This window comes from Podarcis raffonei, chromosome 4, assembly GCF_027172205.1.
Source record: "Podarcis raffonei isolate rPodRaf1 chromosome 4, rPodRaf1.pri, whole genome shotgun sequence".
In the NCBI taxonomy this organism is placed as follows: domain Eukaryota; kingdom Metazoa; phylum Chordata; class Lepidosauria; order Squamata; family Lacertidae; genus Podarcis; species Podarcis raffonei.
Window position 1 is genome coordinate 101,947,886 of NC_070605.1, and position 16,542 is coordinate 101,964,427.

General features: G+C 43.1%; 1 protein-coding gene across 10 annotated transcripts in view; it reads left to right on the forward strand.

Annotated features, from left to right (window-relative positions):
* The first annotated feature begins 251 nt into the window (after positions 1 to 251).
* The window catches only part of PCDH9 (protocadherin 9), a 753,026-nt gene continuing 736,735 nt past the window's right edge, over positions 252 to 16,542 (forward strand). For 9 of the 10 annotated variants that reach the window (XM_053384695.1, XM_053384698.1, XM_053384699.1 and 6 more), the window contains exons 1-2: positions 252 to 719; positions 1,998 to 5,163. In XM_053384695.1, coding sequence (XP_053240670.1) covers positions 2,128 to 5,163 — 3,036 coding nt within the window. In that variant the 5' untranslated portion in view covers positions 252 to 719; positions 1,998 to 2,127. Of the gene's footprint in view, positions 720 to 1,331; positions 1,351 to 1,997; positions 5,164 to 16,542 lie in introns of those variants that run through there. The other variant, XM_053384696.1, reaches the window with a different exon arrangement.

The following is a 16,542-nucleotide window of genomic DNA, read 5'->3' on the forward strand; positions in this document are numbered from 1 at the left end:
GGGAGGAGAAGCCTGCGCCGCCCGCCTTGCCTTGCCTTGCCTCCGCGGCCAAGCAACAGCCCGCCAGCCAGCCAGCCTCGCCCCCCGCCAGGAGGTCCCGGGCAAGGCGAGGGCTCTGCGGAAAGAAGTTGCGCGCTCAGTTTCCCGGCGGCGCGGAAGGCGAGCGCAGCGCCGGGCGCGGGCATCGGGCAGAGCGGGGCATGCCCTGATCCGGAGGAGCAGCGCGCCGGGCTGCGGGGCTCGCTCGCCGGGCTGCGCGGCCGCCTTGGCCGGGGCTGGGGAGCCGGCGGTGTCGCCTGCGCCGCCGCGAGAGGGATCGGCATTGCTTTGATCAGCATCCTCCTCGTCATCCTCCGAGTAAGGAGGAAGAGCAAGTAAATAAGGGAGGGGCAGAGCGGGAGAGAAGGTGGAGGGAGGACGAGAGAGACGCGCCGAGAGAAGCATGGCGAACCCGGACGGAACTGTGAATTTGTTCTCTGGAGTTGTGAATTTGCCACCGAGGAACAACACCTCTGCTCTGGAGGAGGAAGCGCCTGCCTGGCCGGCTGCTTGCTGATTCCCCTTCCACCTCTCCTCTCCCTCCAAAAAAGACGAATTGGGTGGCTACCTGGGTGCCCGATGCATTGCGCGGGGCTTCCTCCGTGTCGGTCCTGGGAGATCGGATCCTTCCTCGGCTGCTGCTGCTGCTGCAGTTCATCGGCACACGAAAAAGCGGCAACGTAAGTGCAAAGTTCCATATGCTCCTCTCTTTTTTGGGAGGGGAGGCATTTTTTAAAAAATAAAATTGATTTTAATATCTATTCCGACGGGAGGGGGGATCTCCGCGTTGCTTTGGGCTTGAGTTTGCTGGCTCTGCAGCCCCTACCTGCCTGCATCAGTGTAATGGAAAGGATCACGGATATCAACGCGTAGCTTTTAATGCAGATGTCAGATCAGTGCTTCTGACCAAACTCTCTCCGCCTCCCCCTCCCCCAATCTTATAAGGACGCCTGGAGCTTTATTTGCTCCCATAAGGGCATCTGAGCAGAAGTCTCTCTCTCTCTCTCTCTTTCTTAAGCAGCACTATTAGACTGCAGTATTTATGTGTGGCAGCTGCTGCTAATAACACATCCGGAGGGGCAGCCGAGTGTCACTGACTGCATCACCCCCCCCCCCCAATACAACCCTCATAACAAAAAACAAACCAACCCCCAACAGCATCTTTCTGCATTTTCTTTGTAAACATCAGGCTTGCTGCTTCTGAGTTGGTTCAAGGCTGCCTCCTCCCCAAATCTTCTGTTTATGTTGAAGTTGAACCTTCTCCGGCAGATGCAAGTCACATACACTAGCACACTGGAACATCTGGAAAAGGTGACATTTTGGTTGGCTCTGGGGAAGAAACTAGAGGTCCTGTTATTGTCTTCCTTAGTTAATAGAGATGGGAAGTAGCCAGAGAGCTACTGCAGAAGCAGCAGTGTGAGCAGTTTGTCTGAATCGTTAAGAGATCCTAGACCATCTTACAGCACTAGCCTAGGATAAAACACACAAGCAAGAGGAAGGGGAGGAAAATGTAGCTGGGTAATTTAATTGGGAGAAGGCAGGATGCATGATGCTTTAAATTGCAGTGGGCATACAATTCATGCTATGCATTTTTTAAAAAAGAACTTCCACTAAATTTTGGCATGGAAGGAGAAAGCATTGCATGGTATGCTCAGTTCAATGGACTGATTTGAACAAACATGTGTATGTGTGTGTGCATGAGAGAGAAGAAAACGGCTTCTCTCCCATCAATCTTGTAACTAGTTAATTTCATTCTGAATGTGTGGTATGCTGGCACATTCATGGAGAGGAACTGCTTGCACACACAAACGAAAGGAAGGGAGAAAAGCAGGTGCCGGGTGTTTGTAAGTGTGTTGCAGAAACGTGGAGCAGGGCTTGGCAGTTGCATCTGGTGTCAGTTAAAATGAGTCAATAACACTTCTTTTTTATTGTTGTTGTTGTTGTGATTGTGTTGACAGTGGCTGTCTGGAAGCAAGAGCTCTGATGTGATGCATCCTGCAGTCCTCCCCTTGCGAACGAGGCAGCAGCATTCCATCGTGGAAACCTTGAAACCCTAAAACCCTGAGAAGGAGCTATAAACACATTACCATGGACCTGAGGGATTTTTACCTGTTGGCTGCCCTGATTGCCTGTTTAAGGCTGGATTCTGCTGTGGCTCAAGAACTTATTTACACCATCCGAGAGGAGCTACCGGAAAACGTCCCCATTGGGAACATACCAAAGGATCTGAACATTTCTCACATCAATGCCGCCACAGGAACCAGCGCTAGTCTTGTCTACAGACTGGTCTCCAAAGCAGGGGATGCCCCTTTGGTGAAAGTGTCCAGCACCACAGGGGAGATCTTTACCACCTCCAACAGAATCGACAGAGAGAGACTCTGTGCAGGAGCTGCCTATGCTGAAGAGAATGAGTGCTTCTTTGAGCTGGAGGTGGTGATTCTCCCAAACGACTTCTTTCGGCTGATCAAGATCAAAATAATTGTGAAGGATACCAATGACAATGCCCCCATGTTTCCCTCCCCTGTCATCAACATCTCCATACCTGAAAACACTCTGATCAACAGCCGCTTTCCGATCCCGTCAGCCACAGACCCCGACACTGGTTTCAATGGGGTGCAGCACTATGAACTTTTGAATGGGCAAAGTGTCTTTGGGCTGGATATCGTGGAAACTCCAGAAGGGGAGAAGTGGCCTCAGCTGATTGTGCAGCAGAACTTGGACAGGGAGCACAAAGATACCTATGTGATGAAAATCAAAGTCGAGGATGGAGGAACCCCCCAGAAATCCAGCACAGCTATCCTCCAGGTCACAGTAAGTGATGTCAATGACAACAGGCCGGTTTTTAAAGAGAGTCAGATGGAGGTTCACATACCAGAGAATGCCCCTGTAGGTACCTCGGTCATTCAGCTGCATGCCACAGACGCAGATATAGGAAGCAATGCGGAAATCAGATATATTTTTGGTGCCCAGGTTGCTCCTGCAACTAAAAGACTCTTTGCTTTAAACAACACAACTGGGCTGGTGACAGTTCAGAGGGCCTTAGACCGAGAGGAAACTGCCATCCACAAGGTGACGGTGCTGGCCAGTGATGGTAGCTCTACACCTGCCCGGGCAACTGTTTCCATCAATGTGACTGATGTTAACGATAACCCCCCTAACATAGACCTCAGGTACATTATAAGTCCCATCAATGGCACAGTGTACTTATCTGAGAAAGACCCCATCAATACCAAGATTGCCCTAATTACGGTCTCAGATAAGGATACTGATGTGAATGGCAAAGTGATCTGTTTCATTGAGAGAGAAGTGCCGTTCCACTTGAAGGCTGTTTATGACAACCAGTACTTGTTAGAGACCTCTTCCTTGCTGGACTATGAGGGCACCAAAGAATTCAGCTTTAAAATAGTTGCCTCCGATTCTGGCAAGCCCAGTTTGAACCAGACCGCCCTAGTAAGAGTTAAGCTGGAAGATGAAAATGACAACCCTCCAATTTTCAGCCAGCCTGTAATTGAGCTGTCCGTTTCCGAAAACAACCGCCGTGGTCTGTACTTAACAACTATTAGTGCCACAGATGAGGACAGTGGGAAAAATGCAGACATTGTTTATCAGCTTGGCCCCAACGCCTCCTTTTTTGATTTGGATCGAAAGACAGGGGTTTTGACAGCTTCCCGAGTCTTTGACAGAGAAGAGCAGGAGAGGTTCATTTTTACTGTTACGGCCCGAGACAATGGCACCCCTCCCCTGCAAAGTCAGGCTGCTGTAATCGTTACAGTATTGGACGAGAATGACAACAGTCCCAAATTTACTCATAACCATTTTCAGTTTTTTGTGTCGGAGAACTTACCAAAGTATAGCACCGTAGGAGTGATCACAGTGACTGATGCAGATGCAGGAGAAAATAAAGCTGTCACTCTCTCCATCCTGAATGACAATGAGAACTTTGTTCTGGATCCTTACTCTGGAGTTATAAAGTCCAACGTTTCTTTTGACCGAGAGCAGCAGAGTTCCTACACCTTTGACGTCAAGGCCATCGATGGAGGACAACCGCCTCGTTCTTCTACCGCAAAAGTCACTATAAATGTCATGGATGTTAATGACAACAGCCCTGTGGTCATCTACCCACCTTCAAATACTTCTTTTAAGCTGGTGCCTCTCTCTGCTATCCCTGGCTCTGTTGTGGCTGAAGTGTTTGCTGTTGACATTGACACGGGAATGAACGCTGAGCTGAAATATACAATCGTAAGTGGAAACAACAAAGGTTTGTTCCGTATTGATCCGGTGACGGGTAACATTACCCTGGAAGAAAAACCTACTCCTACTGATGTAGGGCTGCATCGATTAGTGGTCAATATCAGTGACCTGGGTTATCCTAAATCTCTGCATACCCTTGTCCTTGTGTTTTTGTACGTCAATGACACGGCTGGAAACGCCTCTTATATTTATGACTTGATCCGCAGGACTATGGAAACACCTTTGGACAGGAACATCGGGGACAGCAGCCAGCCTTATCAAAACGAGGACTACCTTACCATCATGATTGCTATTGTGGCAGGTGCCATGGTGGTCATTGTGGTGATCTTTGTCACTGTTCTGGTCCGCTGCCGCCACGCCTCCCGCTTCAAAGCTGCCCAAAGGAGCAAGCAAGGGGCCGAGTGGATGTCTCCCAATCAGGAGAACAAACAGAACAAGAAAAAGAAGCGGAAGAAAAGGAAGTCTCCCAAGAGTTCCCTGTTGAATTTTGTTACCATTGAGGAATCCAAACCGGAGGATGCCGTTCATGAACCTATCAATGGGACCATTAGCCTTCCAGCTGAGCTGGAGGAGCAAAGTATAGGAAGATTTGACTGGGGCACGGCCCCACCCACCACCTTTAAGCCTAACAGCCCTGATCTTGCTAAGCATTACAAATCTGCCTCTCCACAGTCCGCTTTCCATCTTAAGCCTGACACTCCCGTCTCGGTGAAAAAGCACCACGTGATTCAGGAACTCCCTTTGGACAACACCTTTGTTGGGGGTTGTGATACCCTTTCCAAACGCTCTTCCACTAGTTCAGATCACTTCAGTGCCTCAGAGTGCAGTTCCCAAGGAGGCTTCAAGACAAAGGGCCCCTTGCACACCAGACAGGTAAACGAGCACTTTTACTGGTCTATAAGTACTGCATACAAGTGCCCACTCAACCAGTACTAAAGTGCCAGGATATATTTTCTTTCACTGTAATTTTAGCTTAGTTATAATATGCATAGAGCAAAGCGGGGGAAATACCTGCCCCTTTAGTATCTCTCTGGGGCAGGACTATGCATTTTTAGAATGAATATGATGGTCCAAAGTTGTAAGTTGCCAACTTTTTTGTTTTAGAAAGAATGACATGCACACACTCACGTACAAGTTCATTCATGCATTCACACGGACACCTACCTACCTAGTCAGAGGTTAAAGGCAATTGTGTGAAGTTTGTCAAGAACATCTTAGTATAGAGGTTTACTGAAGAAGAAAACATATTTTTCAGTCTGCCAATTTCAATTCAAAGGGAAAAATATATATCTACATATATATTGAACTTTTCAGGATTAAATGTGTTAGCTTCTGATAAAAAGAAAAGTTGGTTACACACGAGGCTGGCTTAAGTTTCTTTTGTTTTTGTTTATTTCAAACTGATTTGGAACATTTGTAAGTTATTGTCGTTCAGGGGGTTAATTTTTGTCCTCACAAAGGCTCAAAGATTGTGTTGCACTGTGTTTGTTTGGCAGGCTATAACTAAGCTATCGGGAAGTCTTCCTCTGTTTTGAATTACAACGATTTTTGTTGTACAGTAGTAAAGTTGTGTGTCTGTTAGACAAGAGGATTTTTGTTTTGTTTGTGTTTTGTTTTGTTTTTTAAAAAATGGCCAAAGTACACTTTCAGAACGAATGCATTTTGCTTTGAATAAAACATGAATTATGCAGAGAGAGAAATCACTCCATTGTAAATATGTTCTCATACTATAGTGCATAAGTGATCTGTCATTACTCATTTTTAAGCTGTGAAACATGCCATATGAAAAAAGGATTAGGATGTTAGGAAAATTCGTATTTCAACCAAATCCAGCATTAGGGTTTTTTTGGGGGGTGGGGTGGGGGTATTGTTTCTTAGGTCAAATAATTCCTTGCTAATAAAGATTTAAATGCGGTGCTGTCTAATTCATTTCACTGGTGCTTGTCTTTTGCCACTAAATTAGAATGTCAGGATCGGCCTGTAGATGGCACTAAGGTACTATGTGGCTTGGGGCTGGCTAGCTGCCAGTCCTGCAGCAGATAAGAAATGGGGGAGGGAAGGTTCAAACTGGTACTAAAGCCAAAGAAACCTTTTATTTAATGACAGTCGCACTGAAGCGACCGGTAGTTAAGCTAGCGTGTTTTGCAGTGGCTCCTTAGCGCTTAGTTTTCATTGCATCAATTGTCTAAGGCTTTAGCTGTCAAGCACATATCGCTGTTGGCATTATATTCTCTTGCGTTTTGGTGGATTGTTTGGGCTGATCACAGGGGCCATAGTCAAGAGAACAGGGCAAGATACTTTTTAATAGGTTTGTGCCAGGAGAGGTGAATGGTAACCATTCTTTAGCTTGAGTCATTTCCCCAGCTGTATGTTATGCTTCTCAAAATTGCATCTTGACTTTTGGATGTATCTTGGATAACAAGGCACTGTATTTAAAGCCCACACTTAGGAAGTATCTTGTTGAAGTAATGGTCACCAGAACACTCAATAAATCCCGTAAGAGACATTTGAGGGGGAAATCTTCACACAGATATCTCCTTCAGAAGTATTTCAAAGCATCTTAGGCTCCTAAAATAACATCCACAGTCATTTATGCACTTCCCTCCAGATAACAACAACAGCAACAGAATCATGACACCCACCAACCGTTAAACCTCTGGATATCAGTAGAATTTGAGATTAGATTGTGCTCTCCCCCTCTTTATCATCTTTTATTTTTGTTACTCAGATTTCTCACATTATTTTGATGTTAAGCGCTTCTGTTCCACTTTAGTTTTCATTTCCTGGGCTCTGTTACAAGAATGAGTCTTAACTTCTTTGAGGAGTCAAATGGAGATTAAGATCACAAATCCAAACCGATTTACCTGGCAGAGCATGTAAGCACCACCCAAGAGACTCAAGGATTCAGGGTGAGGGAAAATTAAACGCAAAGTGTTCCTCTGTATCTTCTTTATTGTAAAAAAGAGAGAGGATAAACACTTGACTTACAGTTTTAATTGCATCACAACTGTAAATGTGGATTTGCTATTTTTAATGATGCATAATTGGATTGTGATGAGGGATGGATAAGATCCAAAGTGATTCAGACAGCACCTTCTTTCACTGGTAGATCAGCAAGCTTTCAAATGGTACAGAACTCTTGCCTTATCAATAAATACAGTCCCAAATAAGGGTGCTCTCTAAGCTAGTGGGATCCTGAATGTTCTTTGTCAGCAGCAACTAGGCAACCTTCATTTTAACCAATGGAAAGGTGACCATATGGTTTGAGGTGTCGATACTTCCCAGTGAGTAGTTAAATGGATGTTGGTCTACACGTCAAGGCTTGATATGAACGCTAGATTCTCCGTTTCATAAAAGTTCTGTGCTGATACGCGATTAGAACCATCAGTATTGGGCTATAGATCAAAACTGGTACACTGTTACTGTGGTTTTCACTGAGTGTTGCAATTCATGATGCAAATCTCCACAGATAGTTTTGTTTTCAAAAGATTTTGCTCAGGCCATTCATCAGTTTATGGTTAGTGGTCCTAAAATACTGGCAAATAGCACAGTCCCCTTGAAGTGCACAAACCCCATTGAAATGAATGAAGAAGCTATTGCATAGCTCCTGTTTTAGTTCAATGGTGTTTCTGCGGGAGACCTTGGCACGTTTTATACACTGTTATCAGAAGAAGAATATCTTGCATTGTTGGAGGGCAGCCTTACTGCTTCATTATTATTCTTGATAGTTTCTATTTTGGTCATTAGGTGGCTAAATATGGGGTGTAGCGCCATAGAAGAGTCTCCCATGCAAACTCTGCAGAAGTGTATGGAAGCTATAGAAGAAAACGGCTGCACTCTTGTGTGGATCAGGTTTATTTCGTTCAGACTTGTGAAGGAGAATTCACCACCATAGATTGTGCTATATCTTTGCACCCACCTTTAAGTGAGCTGTATAATAAAAAAATGGAGCAGTCCCAAAATCGGCTGTCATTTTTCAACAGTTGCTCTGTTAGGAATATGCAAGAACACACCCTTTGCCTGGGTTAAGCTCAACAACGTAGCCTTGATTTAAGTAACCAGTCTGAGTATAGCTAAAGACTAGGAGACAATGCAGTTTGTTTTGCTCTGAAGAACCTAACATTTGAAAATCATCCTTATTGTGAAGGGGGAAGATTTTTTTAGTACTGTTGGGTTTTATATTTTTTACCCCACATTCCTTTAAATAAGTCTTGCCTTGAAGCAGGCAATGTTCAGGTTGTTAGTGATTCCACCTGAGCCTTGGTCTATTGGATTGTTGTAAATGAAAACATTTAAAAGAAAAGAAAAGCCCAGCCTAGAATCCTAGATGACATTGATTAATTTGAGGTAATGGACTGATCCTAAGATTTGCAAGACTAGCAAATAAATACTCAGGATAAAGAATATTTAACAATAGAACTTCGTGAGCTGCGATGTTACATCATTATTATTATTATTATTATTATTATTATTATTATTATTATTTTATTAGAATATTATTCTGAATTCCTTAACAGAAATGTCAGCAAAGGTATTTAGAACTGGTATACCAATAATGTTAAATGCAAGTGTGTAAGTTTAAGAGTAGAACCTGTGGCCCTGCAGATGCATGGTAGCTGCAAAGAATTCTGTTGTCATAAAGGAGAAGATGAATGCTTTGAGTAGAACAGGTCCTGAAGGATATGAATTGCTGCCTTAGATGAAGCCGTACCAATTGGACACATTGGCTGTGGGGGAGAGACCAGAAGCATTTCCTTCCATTTCCATCTTAAGCACAGTTTGTCAAGAACTGTTGTTAAGTTTTACATAAATTCTGCAAAATAACAGAAAGATGAACCAAGCTTTTCAGACTGGATAAGGCTAATCTGAACACTCTGATTTTAGTCCCATGGAAAGGCAAAACCATCTTGCAGGGCCTGAGATGGAATATTTCCCTTGATTTACGGCTCATGGGCAGTTGAGTGCAAATCCTCCAGGTTGCAAAGCAAGGATTCCAGCACGGAGCGGAGCCACAATGATTAGGAACTGTATTAATTAGTCTTCATCATGTTTATTGGCACTGGGCCAACGGAGTACTTGAGCAATGTTGTCTCTCTTAAGATATGATGGGGTGCATATATATATATATATATATATATATATATATATATATATATATATGATAGAACCTTAAATAATTGTAGAGGAAACTATAAAATGAATATAGGGCTCCCTTAAGCAATGCAGAAAACTCCTGACAAGAAGCTAGTGCTGTAGTTAACTAAGCTAAGAAGGCACAATCCCCTCCCAGGTGGCTTGTTGTACTGTGATTTATTTCCTTATATTTACTATAAGAGCTGATAAACACCAACAAAACCTCTGTTAAGCATTCTCATAAAACTAAGATTGTAGGCAGAAAGAACAGTTGTGGAAAACCACAGTGGAACCGCATTGTGTAAAGAAGCAGGCCCACACGTTCCGTCAATCAAAACATTTTGGTTTCATGATTTTGCCTATTTGCTTATTTTATTTGTTTAGCAAAAGTTACATACCACTTGATTGTCGTAAAACCTCTCAAGCAGATTACATGGAATAATAAAACTTACAGTAAAAAAAAAACAAAAAAATTAAAGAATGGAGTTTTTTTTAAAAAAAAAGATTAAAGCATTTCAGCATCTACATGTCTGGATAGATAGGGTTGCCTAAACTAAATTTGTTTAAGTGGGGCCCAAAAATCTTACAGCAAAGGCGCCTGCATGACTCATATAGGCAGGACGTCCCAAGGTTGTCAGTGTTGCCACACTAAAAGGCTGATTTCTTACAGCCGTGGAACAACCATTATGTGGCAGCCACAACTGTTCCAGTTCCACAGTATTTAGTGAAGAATGGCAAAAATATGTTCTTGCATTGTGTTGCTGGTGTGTGTGCATAAGACTGGGGCAATGCACTGCATTTTCAGTCTTGCCACAATTTTAAAACCTTACTCATTACTTCCATATATATAATCTATGTGTGCGTGTGCGCACAAACACAGATATATATATATATGTGCAAGTAAGAAGTAAAGATTTTAAAATTGTGGCAAGACTGAAAATGCCGTACATTGCCCCATTCTTATATAACTTCTTCTTTTTTTAAAAAAAGTAGCAGGTTTTGTTCAGCTGTCTAAAGAAATTCATCTCTGAGCTGAGACCAAGCATGGAAAATGTCGGCTGAAAAGATTTTCTTTTTTTCTTTTTTTTAAACGAAGTGAAAAGCATGTGAAAACAGGGGGTTGTAATGGAAATTGGAATATAACCTTAAGCGATAATACTACTTTCAATAGCAGCAGTAGAAATGCTAAGCAAGGCATTCAGTTTAAACTGCAAGAAGCTTCCTTCTTCCCTTTTTTTTTAATTCACTGGGGATTTTTTTATGCATGTGGTGGTTTTTCTGTTGTGTGTATGAATCATTAAGGTTTGTTTTTCCATTGAAGTGCAATGTATAACTTTCTTAAATCGCATCACATGTGTGTGTGTCAGGGGGAGGGAGTAAGATGCTAAGAGTTCAGCGCTATCAGAGTTTTGTAATAGAGTTCCTTTGTGTATAGGGACAAGGAAGGATCTTCTAGTTACCATTTCAGATTTTCTTTTTCAAAGGATATATTTTTCTGGCACAGCAAAACCATATCAGCCACACTTTATTGACAGCAGTTTTATTGTAGCTGGAGGCTTTACAGTAAGCTGTTTATTGCTGTTCCCTAACTCAGTTGACAGCAATTGAGGAATTAATTTCCTTGCCCCCAGTGTGCTTTCTTGGGTATAAACAACAGATGTTTAAGATATGAAAACAGTGACCCATTTACATTTGACAACTTTTTAAATACACAGTTCTACTTGGCCTAAAATTAAGCGGAAATTTGGTTTGGGGCAGAATGAGATCCAACATGTTCAACATTTTCTGGGACGAACTGTTTTCCTCAACAGCAAAACAGAATTCTAGGATTTAATATTTCTGTGAAAAGTGATGTTCATAGTTGATGTTTATATTTGCTATAGACAGACAGCTATTACCTCCTCTCCCTTTGTTGCCCTATCTTTCCCACAGCCAATTTTAGATCGTAAACATCTTGGGATCAGCGTCTTGATAGGTTTTCATGTTTTGCTTATGTATAATTATTAATAATAGGCAGAGATGCACTTAGGTATTTTTCATCTGGGAGTAAACGGCAATAATTCCTGTGTAATCCATTGATCACGTTGTTTCTTGCTCTGCATCTTTCTTTATGTATCAGTTACTTTTCAGCCTGCATAAACTGCAAACCCCAACACAGTACATAGAGACACCATAGTAATTCATATAAGATGTATCATCTATTATCCCCCAAAGATCTTTCCACACTGTAGTCAGAAGTATCCTCGTCCTTCAGACTCAAAGATCCCTCTGCTCCTTTGCTCCAGCGCAGTTGTTGATTCAGTCAATTCTCAGTGGGACAGGAGAACACTGAGGACTACTTTATATGCTAACATTTCCTACTTAGAAATAATGCCTGTAAGATGAATCTCCACATATAGAAAACATGCATTTTTGTGATGCATGAAGTTTTTTCCTGCTGTTGCAAGCAAATTGATCAGGCAGCAACTAAGCACAATTGCCCAATTCCTACCCTCAAGATGGAAATAATACTTGAGGTGTATTTATTACACTCCTTTATGCATTACAGGACTTGAGCCCAAAGCAGCTAAAGTTAGTACCAACTAACAGCACAATCTTATGCATGTTTACTTGGAAGTAAGTCTTGCTTTCTTGGAAATGTGTTTATTATTTCAGCCTAAGGCAATCCTATGCTCCCTTACTTTGGAGTAAGTCCAGCGAACTAACACCAGTTAAACAGGCAGCATTTTGGGCAGCATCTAAACCAAGGGAATGAATTTGTATTGCCTGATGCCCCGTTGCTTTGATAGAACAACTATATTGGGTTGGATTGGAGAGCTCATGCATTTTCCTAGGTAAAAGTAAAGGTACCCTTGACCGTTAGGTACTCTAAGGTTATTCTTGATTCATCAGACCAAATGATGTAGCCTAGCAGGCTTGTATTGTTTGTAACCAGGTGCATGACAAGCTTCCTGTTTTTGCAGCAAAATCAATAGCATTTTTGAACCATTGGAGGTCTACCTTATATGCTTCATGGGCTGCAGTTGGCATGATGAATTTCCTCCTGTATTGAAATGTATCAAGATGCACCAAAATTGGTTCTCATGTTACACTGGGCCATTTTTTGCAAGTATTATGCGTATTCCATAGTGCGTGTGAACACTATAACTTGAGCTGGTCGCTTAGAAATGTCAGTTTCTGCAATCTTGGGTTTTCACTTGGCATTGACAAAGATCAGCACAGTGGACACAGCAAACGACTTCTGGGTCACATTGCGCACTGTTCACATTCATTCAAACATGAGGGCAGTCTCTGGATTGGCAGTGCTTTTCTAAAAAGAAAAATAATGTGAGAATTATAAGTATTTCTCCTTCAAACAATCTTGATTTCACAAAGTGGGGCATGCGTGAATTACTTTTTAAAATTTATGTGAGATTGTGTGTGTGTCCGGATGTGTGACTGTATTCAGATGTGAGTCACCTGATTAGTAGGCAAGGGATTCCATCTATATTTGAAATGTGAATTGGAATGCATGTCTTGAAACACTGCGCTGTCTTGCGCTGTGCATGTACTTATGGTACCTTACTATACCTGGTTCAGGCCTAATGCATATACCAAAGAAACAGCGTCCATTGTATTCTTTTAATCAGAACATGCAGTAATGTGTACTGTATAGCAACACCATCTTGTGAAATATAACTATTGCAACTAAAGTTATTTTGATGTCTAAAAGCTGGTTGCTCTGCAGCTTACCACTGAATTTCTTGAAACTTAAGTATTACACTATGCAATTTAATTGCACCACTGTACTTTCAAAGGAACCTAGGCACACCTTTTACTCAGTTGCGCACCATAGTTGAAAGCGGCAGCCAGTATTTCTATTCCAGCACCTAGTAACAGAAGGTTTCCTTAGAATCCTAACAATAAAAAGAAAAAAAGATTCAATAGTAAATACAAGTAGCTGTGTTTTCAAGCAGTGACTTCTAATTATAATAGCCCCCCTTTCTGTGTTTCTGCAACAAGAAAAGCAAAGGAACTTAGTACGGTTGAATCAGATCTACAAACACTGCCTGTTTATCACATATTTTGTGTTTGTCTGAAATTCCACTGTAGCGTGGCCTGAGATTCGAAAGTTAACTAAAGTAGTGCTGATTTGGAATAATGTTTTATTTGGAATGTGCACGCAGTATTGGCAGAGTGATTAAATAAATCTTTGTTAGGCTGCAATGCAGACAACAATAATAGAGGTTTTGGGGTCAGGACCTCAGCTGAGAAAAAAGCTGACCAGCTCAAGTTCCTCCTGTGCAAGTATTCCGTCCTACATTCTCCCTTCTCCCTGTAGTACAGCAGTGCATTGTTAAGGTGGCCTGTTTTAGATTTTCTGCATGTACAGCAAGGAGGGAGGCTTTTCCTCACTGGAAGTATTTACTTACGCAGCGCGCAGTCCAGCCAAAGTGCAGCATTTGTAAGTCCCATTAATTTCAATAGGTAAGTCAAGCCCATCTCCCTTCCTGAAATCAATGCAGCTTAAGCTCTTTTCTGCTGCTTTTCTGCCCCCCCACCCCAGAGCGTCATGCTCTGTTTCCATGCTATTGCTTTCTCCTGATTCCCCTTCACACACACATTCTCATTACTCTATTTTTCCCCTTTCAGAATTTACCTCCCCTCCCCAATTCCCACAAATGCTTTTCCTCCAAATTTCCCCTGAATGAACTGCTCCTTCCCCAGTTTCTCCCTCCATATATTGTATTTTCTCAATCCCCATCGTCAATTGTCATCCCGCCTCCACTTCCCCAGTTAATTGCTTCCTCTACCCAGTTCCTATTTCCCCCCTCAAATTCCCTCCTTGATTAACAAATACCTTTTGAAAAATCATCTTGCTCGATTACAGTGAGTTTTATTAATAGAAGGTGATAATCAAAATTCCAGACAAAAGTGACACACAGTGTGATATGATCACAAGCAGTTGAGGGGTGGGGCTCCCTTTCCCAGAAATGACACAGAGTTTCAGCCCCCAGGAGATCCATTTTCTGAGAGACCCCCAGGATCTTCCATAGAGTCACTGAAATAATTGTGCCAGGGCACACCAGTACTTATTTTAAGGCAATGAGCAATGTGACAATCCCACCCCACCCACCTGCTATTAATGCATGTGTCAGATACCTGCCTTGGTAGCGGAGGAACCAGAAGATGGGCAAAACCATACATCTACAGCTGAGTGCATTTTCTTGTATGCACAACTGCAGCCAAGGGCAAAGCAAAAAACCACCACGGGAAGCTGCCTGTCTGATCTGAACAGTGAATACAGAAGTTGGTCCTTGCATTGCAGCTGCTATAATTTCTTCTAAAAGCAGTGTTTTTGAAGGTGCTGTGAGAACTGTGGAAAGACCTATGGCTGATCAGTCCTTCTCAGCACTGCTGTGCCTGGAAATCTCTCTCTCTCTCTCTCTCTCTCTCTCTCTCTCTCTCTCTCTCTCACACACACACACACACACACACACACACACACACACACACAAAGAGAGAGAGAGAGAAGACAAATGAATATAGCAGGGTTGGGGAAATGCATAACTACTTAGAAGTATAGGTATTCGAACAAATGCCTTAGCATTGTGTGAGTCTCACGGACACCTCATCAGACATTTGTATTTGCGGTGTAATTCCTAAATACGAATTCACCTTAGAAATCAGAGGCAGGAATGTGCCACTTCCCTAACCCAACTTCCCTTGTGAAATGTCATTAGACTTACCAACGTCTTTCTTTTTAGCTTCCCTCCATGTCATCAAAGGCTCAAACTCTCTCTACATTTTGCTTTGGGGAAAAGTGGGGATATAAAATAAGGGATATGTGAGTGGTGCCCTATCCTGACAATTCTGCTAGTCTTCTGAAACTCTCTTAGCTCCCTTTTTGCCCAAGCAGGAATCTGTACAGATTTGCCTTGACATTTTGCTTCAGGCAAGTAGCAACTCTAATATTTTCTTCCAAAATGCACAGGAGGGGGGGAAAGATCTTCTTCCAGCGTCAGAGGCAATGTGCCGCCTCCTACCAGTGGCTGGGAATCACATGTTACACTCAGGTCTGTCTTGCAGGCTTCCCATAGGCATCTTGCTGACCACTGTGATGAACAGGATGCTGGAACAGAGGCTGGTCCAGCAGGCTCTCCTCATCTATGCTTGAAATGAAAACCCTACACTTTACACAGGAGCATAGGAAGTTGTCAGACTCTCCATCTAGCCCAGTAGTGCACTAACAAAGGCTCGCTCAAGAGCTACAGCATATAATCTAATACCTGATCCTTCCAAATGGAGGGAATTGAAACATCATGGAATCACAGAATTGTAGAGTTGGAAGGGAACCCAAGGGGCATCTAGTCCAGCCCCCATGTAGCCCTCCAACCTCTTCTTAAAAACCTCCAGAGAAGGAGAGTCCACTACAAACAGCTCAGTGGGAGATGGTCCCTCTTCTGGAACAGATGAGTCCGCCTGCCATTATTAACTAACGCAAGAGTTGTGCATTTTGCTCTTGGCTACAAAATCCGAAATGCCACATGAAAACATGTCAGTTAATTTCTCTTCGCTTTTGCTCCAGCACTTGATGGCAGATACCTAGACTCGTAAATTGGTTCTACTGAAAAAGCATTGGCCTTGTTGAGTTGGAATAGCTCAGCAGGTAGAGCATGAGGCTCTTAATTTCAAGGGTGTGAGTTTGATTCCCATGTTGGGCAAAAGATTCCTACATTGTAGGGGGTTCGACTAGATGACCCTTGGGATCCCTTCCAACTTGATTCTATGAGGGTATATAACATCTGTACAGCATAGCAGCAGGTTTATGCCTCACCCCAACACTGCCCAGGTAATGTTAACATGGGATGCTCCATGAGGAGGCTCATAAACAAAGCTTGTGCTAGTCTCTCCCCTCAGACAGAGGCAGAAGGAGTACAAATCTGGTTTTCATGCATACAGACAGAGCCGTCTTTCCCATTGGTCTTAGTGGTTTGTTGCGCCAGGGTGCTGGCTCTCAGGGGCGCCCTAGTGAGTGGGGGAGCTGCGTGGCTTTGCCGGCAGCCTCCCCTTTCCCTGAACGCCCGCCAGCTGTGCCCTCTGTGGCTGACGGGCGTGCAGCCTTCCCAGGCTGCCTTC